Source organism: Tursiops truncatus, chromosome 21 (assembly GCF_011762595.2).
Source record: "Tursiops truncatus isolate mTurTru1 chromosome 21, mTurTru1.mat.Y, whole genome shotgun sequence".
In the NCBI taxonomy this organism is placed as follows: Eukaryota; Metazoa; Chordata; class Mammalia; order Artiodactyla; family Delphinidae; genus Tursiops; species Tursiops truncatus.
The window spans coordinates 29,564,243-29,578,492 of NC_047054.1; the positions used below are offsets into that span (position 1 = coordinate 29,564,243).

Genomic DNA, 14,250 nt, shown 5'->3' on the forward strand with positions numbered 1-14,250 from the left:
ATATAACTCCCCAGTTAAGTCTTCCTGGATATAAAGAAGAAAAAGCTTCTTGGAGAAGCAAATGGGGAGTTCAACAGACTGGCAATCAGAAAGACTTGGCCGCGGCTTGGCTGTTCTGAGACAGCCCCTCTCGGGCCTGCAGAGGCTGCAGGGATCTGGGAGGCTGCCACTCTTCCAGCACATATGGCTTCCATTAGCCTCCATTTGCTAGGAAACATAATTAAGGGTTTAAGACTTAACCATTTGTTTGTGCTGGGTGTGTGTTTTTCTGGTCTGTTTGTCTTTCACAAACAAGACTATCTGTTAGTCACAGGGGTTGTTAGAGTCTGATATCATCCCTACGCTACCCAGTAACAAGTATCATGTTCAGATATTTACGTTGGGTGTCTTCAGTGTTGTCCATACTGAAAAAACTTAACATAATAAATAGGCTGCCCTGCAGCTGACCACCAGCCTTCTTCCCTTGGGGAGTGCTTAGAAGGGGAGAGGTATTTCAGCTGTGGGTGATGAAACTGGATTCCTGTGAAATTGAAAGCAGTTAGATGGGAGTCAATGGAACCAAGGAAAACTCACATCTCCCCACCTGGGATCATCTAAATGAGGAATGTCACCAGCATTTCGCAGCAAGGAAATGCACTTTAAAACGCTTCCTAAACCTCTTCTCCGCCTCACCATGTCCTGCCGAGGAACGCCAGTGCCTCGACTACGACGAAACCCGACCGTGCGGCCTTCCGGGCATCTCAGCATTGGCTTCGCAAGGTGATTCACAATAAATTATCCCATTTTTCAAGTGATGGTTGTTTAATTAGTTCACATTTCAGGTGTTACACGTGAGAAAGCGATGAGCTAGTGCACTTGCTCCGCCCTGTTTCAGCTGGATGCCTCACGGGTGCTGCTGGGCTGCTCTACAACTCTTCCTGGCTTTCCCCATGAGCAGAGTGGGACTGGTTAGCTCAAGGGGTTTGGACCTCCGTTGGACTTCACCCATTTTTGCTTCATAAATAGGCATCTAAGACACTTGACACACCTCTCCTCCCCTTCTTCTGAGAGTCCTCAGAGAGGTCAAGGTCGTTGCTTTGTTTCATCATTGAGAGCCCTTGGCTGGTGGGTCCCATGATCGTTAGATGCAGCCCCCTGCTGAAACCGAGCTAGTGGTGTTCTGGTAAATGATTAACACCCGACTCTGGCAGGGGCCGTGGTTGCAGGGGGAGCCCTGATTTGTAGCCTTCGCATATTACGGTGATGTAAGTACTCCCACAAGGTTGATTTTCAAGCTACCAACAGGAGGTCACCGAACAGTGCAGAGTTGGGAAGAGATGTACACGATCAGCTCAAGACACCATACTTAACAGACCCTAGGCCTCCTGGAGGAACGAGAGACACTTAAACCTCTAACTGGTGCCTGCAGCAACTGTATCAGTTCCATGTACCAACACAGGCATCTGGGAGGCAGCACCGTGTAAATGGCCATAAACACTGTTAAGTGCCAACCTAGAGAGAACTTGCCCCAACAGAGCGTTTCTGAACACCAGGGTTCCTGCCGATCTGGCTCTCAGCAGCTGAGGGAATGGAAGCCTGTCTCCTTCCCCCGCCCTCTACTCTTCCCCACACATGCAGATACTGCAGCTGTACCGGCTGCTAATAATCTGAGTATAACTTGAGGCATTTTCTAAAGCCCAACCCCAGTGGTGATGTCAGACTCGGCCCTTGTCTCACTCACTGAGAATTCTGCTCCAAAAGAAAGGTGTTGGTGGCATCTGACATGTGTGGACCTGCACCGTGCCATGTCTAATCCTGTATTTCGGTCATTACAGGTCACACTGGTGATATCGAATAAATGCTCTATAACGTTAAAACCTAGACTAAAGGTTTCCCGGTCCCCACCAGCGCACAGCTGTAGGTCAGGTCAGACTAACGGAACGTGAAAGCCGATTGGCACGTTACTTAATCTTTGATTCTGGCTTGCTGGCTCCCCCCACTGGCGGCTGATCAACACAGCGACTCTGTTGTCATTGAGACAGATTCTTTCCAGCTGAGGTTTGATCTTACTTACCTGAGATCAATACGGTACATTAGCGGTGCCCGGGGAAGGATGCTCCCCAGCCTGTGGCAATTAGAAAGGGCGGGAGGGCAGTATCGATCGATGCTGTGGTGATCCCAGGCCCTAATCTTTTAACCCTCAGGAAACCAGACACTCAGTGCCTTGACAGCACGACATCTTCATTAGATAAGCTGGATTCCTTTCCTCGGGAGACCCAATCTGGTCAACTAAGTAAAATGGCCATTTCATTTTCTCTCAGGTCAATTTCACTATCTTTTATTTGCCAGTCAGCTCAGTCTCTCGGGAAATTCACGGGGGATTTCAGTAGCAACAGCGAGGACATCACTGTTACAATAACAGTGCCTTCTATCTCCCAGCACCTCTCCCGAAGGTACAGAAAGCCCTTTGTAAAAGATCGCCCATCCGTCCACACAGCCGTGGGCAGAAATCATCACGGGTTTACAAGGAAAGGCCCCACTAGAAGGTGTCAGGCAAATGGTTTTAAGTGCTAAAATTCATTTCCTGGCTCTGCCAACGTATGCCTTCTTTAAACATAAACACAAATCACGATATGTTGACAGTTGCATATTCATTCACAGAGGAGACCCAGGAGAAGAGAGAACTTTACAACGGTGCGAGCCCTGCGGCTGCCGAGAAATAGCTCAGAAAGGAAAACTCAGGAGCAAAAAGCCCATTCTCCCAACAGGAATGAAAGCGTGCTGGACTTCCTTTTGCACTCAGGAGGAATCCAGCAAAGGGCAAGACTTGGGGGTAGAAGCCGAGTTCCAAGGAGCCAGGACCTACTTGGTGAGGGCAGTACTAACCAGCAGGTGGTGGAAGAAGAAAATTTCCCAGCAGCCAAAGCACACACATTCAGACCATGTTCTCCCTTTCCTGAGGGCCGGGGTGGAGTTTGTATAGGAAGAACCATAGGAAGCCATGATGCGTGATAGTCCCAACACACGCAGTCTGATCACACGAATTCAGGAATCGTGGATGGGCAGGGGGGAGGGGGAATCACGGACACAGAATAGCCTGGGAGGCAAGAAACATGAAGCAAGGGGGCCTGAAGGTAAAGCTCGCCTTAGGGGACAAGTCCTCCTTGACACAGAAGCACGGGCAAAGCCACACCCACACACAGAGGGGCAGCTGCGCATCTGGGCCTGAGTGCCTGCAGGCCCTCGTCGAATCGCGCTTAGCCCACTTAGCTGGCTCTTCTGAGGTCGGCCCCCAGCTCCCTGTCTGACCCTCAGACCCCACCTGGCCTCACCCTCTCCCCCGAGGAAATGGTCTGTGGTGGAGAGGGCTGCAGGGCCTGGCCCCAGGCCCAGCTTCTCTGCTCCCTGCCCATCACGCAGCCATCTTCTTTCCCTGTCTTCCCCAAAGCATCGCAGAGCTAGGAGGCTTGTCCGGAGGCCTCAGTGCAGGACCTGAGGGCAAGAGCTGGTTGGGAGTGGGGACCACAGAGAGCACGCAGTGCCCTCTGGACAGACAGCCCCAGAGCCCGTCAACCTTGCTCCTCTGCAGCTGACATTCTCTCCCGTGTCACACAGCCCGTATAAAAATGAAGCAGCAGCAATTTTTATTGAGGGACCTAAACTGAAAATAGGTTTAGAACATAATTTAAAAAAATAAAACAGCAAAAGTAGCAAAAAATATATGACCTTTTTAAAAACATTTTCCTTTTTTTTTTCTTTTTTCTTTGTTTTTAACATATAGCAACTGATGCCTCCCAGCCACCAGGAGCATCTTACCCAATGGGTAAATCTCTGGTAACGACCCTTTTAAAAAGACATGTAAATATATACTCAGATTTATACACTTTGTGTTTTCTTCATAGCTATGTACAAAGCCCCTGCTTTGGGGCTGGGCCCCAGGGCCACGACACTGCTCCTGGCCTTTGCGTCCCCATCCTCCGGTACCAGGTATTTGGTCAGCAAAGCAAATTAGTATCGGAATTAATAAGCCACTGGCACCATCCATCTGGAGCAGAGGTCGCCTTCCACGGAGGCCCGAGTGCTGACCACCCCCCCTCACTCCTGCTGTAGCCCGAGAACCGGGCACCCGCCACGGGAACACAGGCTGCATGGAGCAGACAAAACCAACACAGAAAAGCTCGGTCGGCTCTCCCTCGTGTGCTGCCCGTGCCCCCACTGCCTGACCCTCCAGGCAGTGCCAGGCGGCTAGGAGGGGTCCCGGTCCAACATCTGGGATGGAACCAAGTGGCCATCAACAAGTCCCCGCCTCCCTGCTCGTCTGTGTCAGCGGCAGGCTGAGAGGAAGAGGAGAGGGGAGCTCGGGGGCGACAGCTGGCTCCTGCCAGCAGGAAGGGCAGAAAGGAGGCGGCGAGTCCAGTGGGAGCGGGGCTGGGGCCGTAGCTGAGGATGGAGTCCGGGGAGGGGTGCGGGGTGCTAGTCAGCGCCGTTTGAGTCCGCCATTGGCCAGCTGGGCCGGGTGTCGGGGCAGACAGGGCTCCTCGGGCAAGGGCTCGTGAGAGAAGACGGAATCCTCCCCAGAGGAGCAGGTAGAGCTGCGGGTGTCGGGGAAGCTGGGGGAGTACTGGTCCAGGGGCATTGATAGGTCCAGGTACTCCTGTGGGAGGGGACAGAAGGACGCTGGACCCGCACTCTCCCCCCGGCAGCGGCAGGAGGAATTCAGAGAGAACCCGGCCGGCGGGGCCTGAAGGTCTGGGCAGGGCAGCCTCACCTGGTTGGAGGTCAAGGCCACTATGCGGTCCAGGTCTTCCACCAGCTGCTTGAAGGTAGGTCTTTGAGAGGGTACCGCGTGCCAGCAGTCTCGCATCATCATGTACCTGAGGCAGGCCGGTGCGGGCGGGGGAGGGAGGACCAGAGCTGATAACAAGGCTCAGGGAGGAGGGACCACGGGAGGAGTGACCGGGGAGGGCTGCGGTGTCTGACCACGCACCCCTTCTTCCCTCTGCCTGCCCAGCCCATCTCTCCCCCAGGGCCCAGGCCTGGACCCCAGGCATCTTCTCCGGCTTACAGCTCATTGGTGCAGTTACTGGGCTTGTCCATACGATGACCCTCCTTCAGCAGCTTGAAAAGCTCCTCCACAGGGACGCCAGGGTACGGGGAGCCGCCCAGAGTGAAAATTTCCCACAGAAGCACCCCAAAAGACCACCTGTGGAGGAGCGTTCCGGGCACAGAGCTAGGCCACCCTGCAGTCCTTGCCGCTCTCCCTCCCCAGCACGGCAGGCACGCCCCCTGAACCCGGCCCCAGCCCCCAACACAAGTCCCTAACCCCAGGGGACTCCAGGGGACCATGACCTCCGGGAACAGAGTGAAGGGGCACATACAATGTTTTTTTCTCTCAGGGATGGAATGCCAGACTCTACCGCCCAGGAAACTCTCTCCCGGCATCCCTGGCAACTGCTTATTTCAGACTCACACGTCGCTCTGGTGGGTGTAGATCCGGTCGAACAAGGCCTCGGGTGCCATCCACTTGACAGGCAGTCGGCCCTGCAAGCAGCACGGGGACACTGGCGGTGGCCCGGGGCAGGCGGGGGCACATGCAGGGCTGGACGTGGCTCACCCCACCACAGCGGAGCGGAGCCCCGGGCAGAGGACGGGCACCGAGGGCGGCGCCAGCACTTACGTTGGTCGTCTTTTTATAGTAGTCGATGTGGTGGATGTCACGAGCTAGGCCAAAGTCTGCGATCTTCATCACGTTGTCCTCCGTCACCAGCACGTTCCTGGCGGCCAGGTCTCGGTGTATGCACTGCGGAGCCAAGAAGGGAAGACGGATGGGAGTGAGGAGGGCGGGGCGCAGGGGAGGGTCTGCAGCTGTCTGTGGGCCCGCTCCCCTCGCAGGCCTTCGCCCACCTCACCACTCGACCTCCCCGAACGGTCCAGCTGCCCGCTACGATGGCCCTCGCCCGCACGTCAGAGCCAGCCGTCCAAACACCCCCAGCTCTGGGCCCCTCGATCACTCCAGCAAACCCTCCATATCGACCCCTTTTCCTGCCCCTCCCAGCTCTTAGCTTTGGATTTGCACCCAGCAAGCGGAACCTTTCGCTTCTGTCCAGTGTGTACGCGCTCTCACGCCCCGTCTCCCTGGGCGAAGCACATCCACACCAGGCTGGGTTCAAACAAAGCAGCATTTACTGAGCACCAAAAGCTGTCCTTAAGTCTCGCACGGGACCTCATTTTCCCCCGTAGCCGTTCTACAACGCAGGCAGTAGTATTCTGACTTCACGTTTGAGGAGAAGTAAGGAGGCGGCTGCCTGGGGCTGCACAGAGAGTGCCAGTGCAGGGACTGGAACCTAATCCACCCTGACCCCAGGGCCACAAGGCCGCACTGGCTCGCCTGACTCTGACGTCCCCTAAGAGCGGCCCGCACATCCCCCACCCCAGCCAGGGGAGCCTTCAGGAACCACACCTTCTTGGAGGCGAGATACTCCATGCCTCGGGCCACCTGATAGGCGCAGGATACCAGGTCCTTGGAGGACAGCTGCTCCTCGGGATGACGGCTGGGGTTGTAGCAGTATTCCAGCCCCGGCGGCCTCCGGGCCTGCAGGTACTCTCGGAGGTTGCCCTTGGAGGCGTACTCCACGATGACATACAGGGGGCCTTGGGGACACGAGGACCGAGAGGCCGTCAGGGCCGCCACGCAGGCACACGGGCCTAGTTTCACCCCAGGAACTCTGCCCCCAATGGCACTGGGGGAACTGCGAGCCTGTTCCCCAAGCCTAACCTCCCCTTTTAGGGAACCCCGCAAATTCATTCCAACTCCCCAAAGAAACCCAGCAAAATCATTCTCCCCTGCACAGTCCAGGAAGTTCCCAAGCAAAGCTGGGGGCAAGAGCCCTAACCTAGACCACAGTAACTCAGCTGTTCCTGTCCACACAGTGTGTGTGAATGCTGGTACCTGTATGAACCCCAATGGGCACCAGCCCAGACCCTGAGAAACACATTCCAACTACTGCTAAACCAAACTCTCCTCCCAACCCACTTCCCGAAGCGTGGCTGAGAGATGCCGGGTCGCTGACACCCCAGCTAGTTATCTGCTCCCCGACAGACAGGCAGCAGGAAGCCCGGGGTTCCCGCCTGAGCCCCTTCCCGACACGGGTGGGAAGCCTGCGGGCTCAGCGCCTACCGTCCTGCGTGCAGGCCCCCAGCAGGTTGATGATGTTCTTGTGTTTCCCGATCATCTTCATCATCTCCATTTCGGAGATCAGGTCTGACAGGTCTTTCTCGGTTGCATCCGCTTTATGGACAAGTCAGAGAAGGGAATTGAGACTAGTTTGCATTGGAAGGCAGGCCGACAGGAGAAAAACTCAGGGAGGGGATGAAGTGAGCACCCAGGGGTCCCTTTTCTCTGGGACTTGCTTCTCTCCTCCCTTTTTCACATCCAGATTTATCCTCCCATCCCTCTTACGAGAGCCGGTGTCTCCATAAGTGGTAATGAGTAGGGCAGAGGCTACGTCAGGAAAATCAGTTGGCAACGGGATCTAGAATAAACACCTGATGACGACCCAGGTGGATGCCAAGGAACAAAGTGAGAGCATAGTGATCTTGGGGTGCAGAATGCCCCCCACTCCTGGACATCCCTAAGCAGGCCATGTAGCGGGTGTGGGCAATGGCCCGCTTGGAAAGGGAAGGGATTGTTTCTGCAGGGACACGAGCATCACTTACACTTCAGCATCTTCACAGCCACTTTGGTCACCCGGTTGGGTTTGTCCTTGTCCAGCCCAATGGCCTCCGCCAACACCACCTGCCCAAAGCAGCCCTCTCCCAGGGGTTTGCCTAAAACCAGTCTTTCGGGGAAACAAAGGGTGGTGGTATAAGCCGGGGGTGGTGAAGTTCAAACCTGACAGGACACCCCATTCCTCCCCGCCTCCACGTAGCCCCCCCAACCGAGAGCAGAAGGTAGAAATCATCGTCTCTGATGCACCTGGTGCACCGTCGCTCCCTGGAAGGTCGGAGCACACACCACTGCCAGCGTCAGAATAACGAGCGGGGGTTCCCCAGAAAGGGGAGAGGGTTACCTGTCCCGAGGCAGCTCCCAGCGAGGGTCTTCGGGAAGCTCGTATTCAGAGACCCCAGCCAGCATGGGGGTCCCGCTGGAGGAGAGACGCGAGGGCCGGACCAGCAGGACCCCAGAGTTCATGGATGCGCTGGAGTCGGCCGACACCTACGGGGAAGCGTGGGGTCACCCTTCCAGCGGGGACGGGGATTCCTCTCATCCCCAGTTAGGGCTTTTTGCCAACGGCAGAGGTATGTACCTGTCATCTGATGCTCCTTCCCCAGCACAGAGTGGCAGAAAGGCCACCGGGGGTCGGAAGACCTAGGTTCTAAAACTGACTTATTTTCCCCACTAGCCTTTCTGGGCTTTGATTTACTCACCTTTCACATGAGCGTTCCAGACTGACACTGTGTATCTTACCATTGCAGTAGCAACTCTATTCTTGTCCCCATTCTTTGTGAAAACCCTGCCCCGGATTAGGGATTCCTGACTCCCAGAGCTCCTTCCAGAATTAGCCCAGCTCTTAGCGAAGGTGGCCTCCTTTCACACACCTTCACCCTCCGTTCCATTTCTGGGATGAGGGGTGCACAGGAGAGGGAGGGCATCTTGGGACCCAACCCAGGTCCTCTCCCCCACTCTGTACCTTTGCACCTCTATTCTCCTCACTTTTTAATTTTTTTGGCCGTGCCTCGTGGCTTGTGGGATCTCAGCTGCCCGACCCGGGATCGAACCCGAGCCCTTGGCAGTGAAAGCGTGGAGTCCTAACCACTGGACCGCCAGGGGACTCCCCACCTTGGCACCTCTAATGGGCCCTGGGGGGCAGTTCAAACTCGCAGTACCAGCTGTGCACTCAGCCCAGCTAGAACCGTCTTCCAATCCACATGCCGGGTGAGCAGGTCACCGTGGCTGGGGTAAGATGGGCTCACGGACCAGAACAGCTTGGAGCCTGACTTGGAGCACTTGGGACAGGACATTCCCCTGCCCTGGCCCAGAAGCCAAAGCCCGAAGCAGCTGGCTGGGCACCGTGGCGAGGACAGGGCATTAGAGGGTCCCGGGGAAGGCCCCGAGGCACAGGGATGGCGCACAGCATACGGCAGAGTGTGCAAACCCCCCATCTACTTTCTGTTACCTGTCTGCGCAGAGGGATGCTCTTGGCCAGCTTGTGCACGGCCATCTGGCTGTGGAAGTCGCTCTTCTTGGTGCCACTCTTCATCTTATAGATGATGACAGACCCCACCATGCAGGAGATGAGGAAGGCCCCCGTGCAATAGATGATGATCTCCAGGTACAGGGGCGAGGTCATCACCGCCGGTCTCTCTTCCAGGGCTGGGTCAGTGCGAACAGGGTGTTAGCGGGCTCGGGGCGGGGCCCGTCCACTAGGGTCCCAGCTCCATAAGAAACTCAACACCCATCTCCTCTCCTCTGGGAATCTTCAGGGCAGAGAAGAACCAAGCCAGGTCCCAGCTAGGATTGGGGCTCTGGCACTGAGCACACATCAGACGTTCTGTGATCGCTGAGGTTTCCTGATCCTGACTCGTATCCCAAGAGGGATGGACTGTATCTTGCTACCCGAAGCCCATCCTCGTGAACTCAGGAGCCTTCCTTGCTCAGCGGGACGGCTGGGCTGGAAGGGTACCTGGTGCCCTGCCAGAGACGGCTGAGAACTCGCTTGTGCTAGATGCCTTGCAGAGGGTCCCCATGAGAACTCGGCCCTTCTCTGCAGCGCCTGAGCACTGTGTCCCCCTATCACAGGGGACAGCTGAACCGTCCATCGACCTTTCATCACTGACAGCCCACAAGTACCTTGAAGGCTCAGACGGCACCTCACCCATGTGTGCAGGCCACAGCGCCTGGCATCTGGTGGCGCTCACAGCATGGGGACAATGAAGGGGAGGGAAGGGAAGAAGAAAACCAGTGTGTATCCTGACTTCGTCTCTCAGCTTCACCTAACGTCACCTGTGTCAGGCCAGACATGGAAATATCCACGCCCCGCCAAACCACAGGCAAAACTAACTTAGTTTCCAAATACGTCTGGACTGCTAAAGGTGGAAAATGTAAACTTCTCTTAAGACTTCTACTCACAGGTCTAACTCCTGAAGCTGAAGAAGGACGTGGAGGGGGGTTGTTTTATTCTCTTCTCCGTTTAGAATCTCGCCCTTCCCATCCCCACAGAAGCCCGTGCAGTTTAAGCCCCCTTTCCCTCCCACGCGGAGGCTGGGAGGGTTCCAACCAGCACCACTTCACAGAACACACATTCCCCACGAGGGGAGGGTCCCTCTCCCCCCACAGCTCTCCACCCACTCCTCCCCTTTTAAAGACCCCCGCCAGCCACAGGGGCCAGCACCCCGAGGACCTCCCCCGGGAGGCCCCAGGCATGACCCCAAAGGAGCCCAAAGGGAACCTCCCGAGGCCCGACGAGGGGACGGCAGTGCTGATAACAAGGACAAGCGGTTCTGTTTTTCTCTTTCCCCAGCGTCGAGAAACACAGACAACCAAGTGGGAGCACACACGGGACAGAGACAGCAACGAGGAGAAAAACAGAACGCTTCTCTCCCTCCAGCGGGGGTGTTATCAGAGGAGGAGAGAGGGAGAGAGGAGACAAGAGGACAGAGTCTGCAGGAACCAGAGCAGCACAGCGCACAGCCCACGTGCAGGCCCTGCAGAGGCACCAGCCCACCACCCCGAGCAGGCTGCAGGCTCCTGCCTTCCCGGACCAGTGCACACAGCTCCCCTCTGGAGAGAGGAGACGTCGGAGCCAAGGAGGATAAATGGGCACCATCAGGCCCCCTGTGCTGCCTGGGAAAGGACTCGCTCGATGCAGCTCCAGTCCACTGTCTGGGTCTGGGTGGAACCTCGCTCACTGTGAGGTGGCAACATGGGAGTTAGGAGAGCACGATCCTTGCCAAGAGCAAGCCCCTCGTTCCAGGGTGCCCACGTTCAGTTACAGGGGGAGTGGGCCCCGAGGGTGCCTACGTTCAGTTACAGGGGGAGTGGGCCCTTCTGAGACTTTTGGGGGGTGCTGGCGATCAAGGATCAGACAAGCTAAGGAAGGCCGCCGGACCCAAGGAGGGAAGGAGCCTGCCCTGGAGGAGAGCCCAGCTGCAGGTTAAATCCAGATCCCACGCATGCATCGCACTGGCCCAGGCGAGAGCCAGAGGCAGGCACACAGGTGGGACACCTCCGCGTTCCTGCATCACGAGGAAAGCACCTGTGTGAACCGAGAGGCTTCGACCTGCAGAGCCGGACAGGTTGCTGGGGCCACCTGCTGGCCCTCGGAGCCCGGCTCTGTGTCTCCCCCAGCCCCGCGATGCATGCTCCCCCCGTGCCCATGGCGAGGGCAGGACATCGAGAGGAGAAGTACAGTGTATACCTTCCAGAACGGTCAACCATGCAGAGTGATGGGAGAGTCCGATAGAGTTACCCGCCAAGCATGTATACTCCCCCGCGTCCTCAAAGGAGACATTCCTTAAGTGCAGCACTTCCATCTCTTTGTCGGTGGTATTAACTCCGGCCGTCTAGAAGAGACAACGGAAGCAACATGGACAAGCCCGGGACCTGAGACCTCTCAGAGGCGCAGAGGGAGGGAGGGAGGGAGGGAGGAAGAGGAAAAGGAAAAAACAAAACAAAACAAAACCAGAGGAAGAAATGCTCCCCAGCGTCTCCTTTGCAACAAGGAACAAACAAAAACCACCAGGCAGCGCGAGACCTGTTAGAAGAAGAGAGTGGGACCCTGAGGAGGAGCTCGGCAGACCTGAGACGACACGAATGGCTGGTTACACCCGTCACCAGACGCTGGCAGCCCCGGCCCGGCCCGGCATGCGGCGGCGAGCGCATGGAGAAATGGGGCCCGGAGCGTGGGGGGCTGTTTGGTTTCCAGAGGGCACACACAGGAGGGGTGGAGAGGGCGGCAGCCACACACGCACACACGCCCGCGGACGCTGGTCCACTCTTGTCTCCATCACTCAGACCCTCCGTCTGCATGACCAGCCGGGACGCACCCCACACACAGCCAAGGAACACACACAAGGCACAGAGGGGGCGACACCAACACAGAACCAAACCAAACCAGCCTCCCAAGGCCGGGTATTTTTCCATGGCTCCGGGCACTAGAAACACAGCAGGGTAACAGGGGGAGTGGGGCGCTGGCCTCCCCACCTGCCCCAGCAGCTCGGGGCCTCAATCGAACTCCCAGCACAGGGGCCCCTCCAGCTCCCCGTTACCTTTTGCCACAGGTCTGGTGACTGTGAGCCACGCAGACTGGTGAGCTTCACCAATATAATTGGAAACCTTACACACATACTCCCCGCTCTGGGCCTCTGTCACATTGAACAGGGTCAGCACCTCCGCATCCGAGCTATTTATCCCCGAATGCTGGAACAGACCAACGACACGCCATCAGTTGGGCCAACACTGAGATGTGGCTGTATTTTGCTCCCACGCAGGCCCAGGAGCTAAGGCAAAGGGAGGCTGGAGTGAGACTCGCCATCTTCCCCTTGTCAGGACAACACAAGCGGACTTTGAAAGTCCAGAGCAGTTGACCGAAAAATAAACTAAAGAAAAAAATCACTGCCCCCGAGCAAACGTTCTGTTGGTGTTAAACCCCCTCCTCCAGGACGAGGGCAGGGACTGTGAATGGAGAGGGCGGCCAAGGCCAAGGCCAAGGCCACGGCCCCGCTTCCTACAAGGCAGTTTCAGCACCCGAGGTGAAGAGCGGGGTGGCCGGAAAATCTCTGGGATGGCCAAGCCCGGGAGGATGAGGTCTAATGCTGGGACCAGCAGGGAAACCACTTTCCCAGCTTCTGGTGACTTCCTGTTGCAAGATCCACTGGAGAATTAGGCAATTAGCTTCCCTGGATTAATGGAGCATTCAGGGACAATCAAAGTCTGGGGGTGGGAGGAAAAAGGAAGAAAATGCCAATTACTCCTGAAACCGCTGAGGACTGACCTGTGGCCTTTGCTCTTCCAACCCTACCTAAGCCGTGCCTGTCATTCAGCCCACGTGCCAGAAAGAACGTGACTTGGGAACCAGGGCAGAGACTGGGTGATGCTGCCTAGAAAGGCTGTGGTCATGGGCAATGGAAAAGCAGGAATGCCAACGCCTTCCTGGAGTAGCTGACCCCAAAGCTCGGGTACAGTCACTGTTGATGCTCTTTAGAAACCAGCAATGCCCACCCCCAGCCCTTTGTGCCCCTCACGCCTCCACCCGTGACCTGCCACTGGTCCTGCGGAATGTGGCTGGGTCCCCATTTAAGATGGAGCCTGTATCCAAAGAGAAGGGATGGGGCCCCATCGTGGGCCCTGAGCCTGACCACAGCAACCCGGGCCCTGGGAGATACAGGCCTCTTTCTCAGAGCCCAGCCCACGGAGACTGGGGCCAGGGATTACCTTCAAGATCTGGACATAAGGCAGGTTGTCCGGACCAATCTTACTCCCATTCACCTCGATGTGCTTTAGCCACTGGATATGGGGCTGCGGGTCGCTGTACACCTTACACATGAACTCCACGTTGCTGCCCAGGGCCACTGTCTTGTTGGCTGGCAACCCTGCCTGCAGGATGGGCCGGTGAGGGGACCGCTCTGTGGAGGGAGGGAGGGGAGAGGCTCGTCAGGCTCTGCCACGGCTGCTCCTGGCTGAGATGCTGACAGAGGGCACCCCAAAGGCCACCAAAGAGAAGCACTCCCGGGCCTCGGCCCAGCCTGCCCGTCCTTAGCTAAAATCACAGTCACTTAGACGCTTGCTGTTCAAAGTGTGGTCCAAGGGCAGCAGCGGCAGCATCACCGGCTTGTGAGAAACATCGAATCTCAGACCCAACCCCAGACCTCCTGGACCGGAAGCTTCTTTTTACAAGACCATAGCCTCAAAGCCGAAGCAGAATGCTGGCTGGGTAACTCTTTACCTTAAGGTTGCTAGAGAATGAGACTCAGAACCTCTAGAAGGAAGAGGCTGCAGTCACAGCACCCAGAGGCGTGACATTCTTCCTAGTGTCTCATGCACTGGAGTCTGGAGTCTGCATTCACCTGGGGCCTGTCCTCTCTGAGCCTCTCAGTCTGCTCTTCCGTACAGTGGGAACAACAGCGCCTCTTTTTTTTTTTTTTTTTTTTTGGCGGTACGCGGGCCTCTCACTGTTGTGGCCTGTATGCGGAGCACAGGCTCCGGATGCACAGGCTCAGTGGCCATGGCTCACGGGCCCAGCCGCTCCGCGGCACGTGGGATCTTCCCGGACC

General features: G+C 56.8%; 1 protein-coding gene across 5 annotated transcripts in view; it reads right to left on the reverse strand.

The window, feature by feature from the left end:
- NSD3 (nuclear receptor binding SET domain protein 3) overlaps window positions 1-14,250 on the reverse strand; it is a 183,582-nt gene that overhangs the window by 131,875 nt on the left and 37,457 nt on the right. For 4 of the 5 annotated variants that reach the window (XM_033848828.2, XM_033848821.2, XM_033848820.2 and 1 more), the window contains 12 exons: window positions 13,412-13,602; window positions 11,397-11,541; window positions 9,156-9,352; window positions 8,049-8,194; window positions 7,696-7,817; window positions 7,157-7,267; window positions 6,440-6,630; window positions 5,657-5,779; window positions 5,450-5,520; window positions 5,045-5,182; window positions 4,748-4,853; window positions 3,601-4,633 (listed from right to left, as the gene is read on the reverse strand). In XM_033848828.2, coding sequence (XP_033704719.1) covers window positions 4,457-4,633; window positions 4,748-4,853; window positions 5,045-5,182; window positions 5,450-5,520; window positions 5,657-5,779; window positions 6,440-6,630; window positions 7,157-7,267; window positions 7,696-7,817; window positions 8,049-8,194; window positions 9,156-9,352; window positions 11,397-11,541; window positions 13,412-13,602 — 1,718 coding nt within the window. In that variant the 3' untranslated portion in view covers window positions 3,601-4,456. Of the gene's footprint in view, window positions 1-3,600; window positions 4,634-4,747; window positions 4,854-5,044; window positions 5,183-5,449; window positions 5,521-5,656; window positions 5,780-6,439; window positions 6,631-7,156; window positions 7,268-7,695; window positions 7,818-8,048; window positions 8,195-9,155; window positions 9,353-11,396; window positions 11,542-13,411; window positions 13,603-14,250 lie in introns of those variants that run through there. The other variant, XM_073798586.1, reaches the window with a different exon arrangement.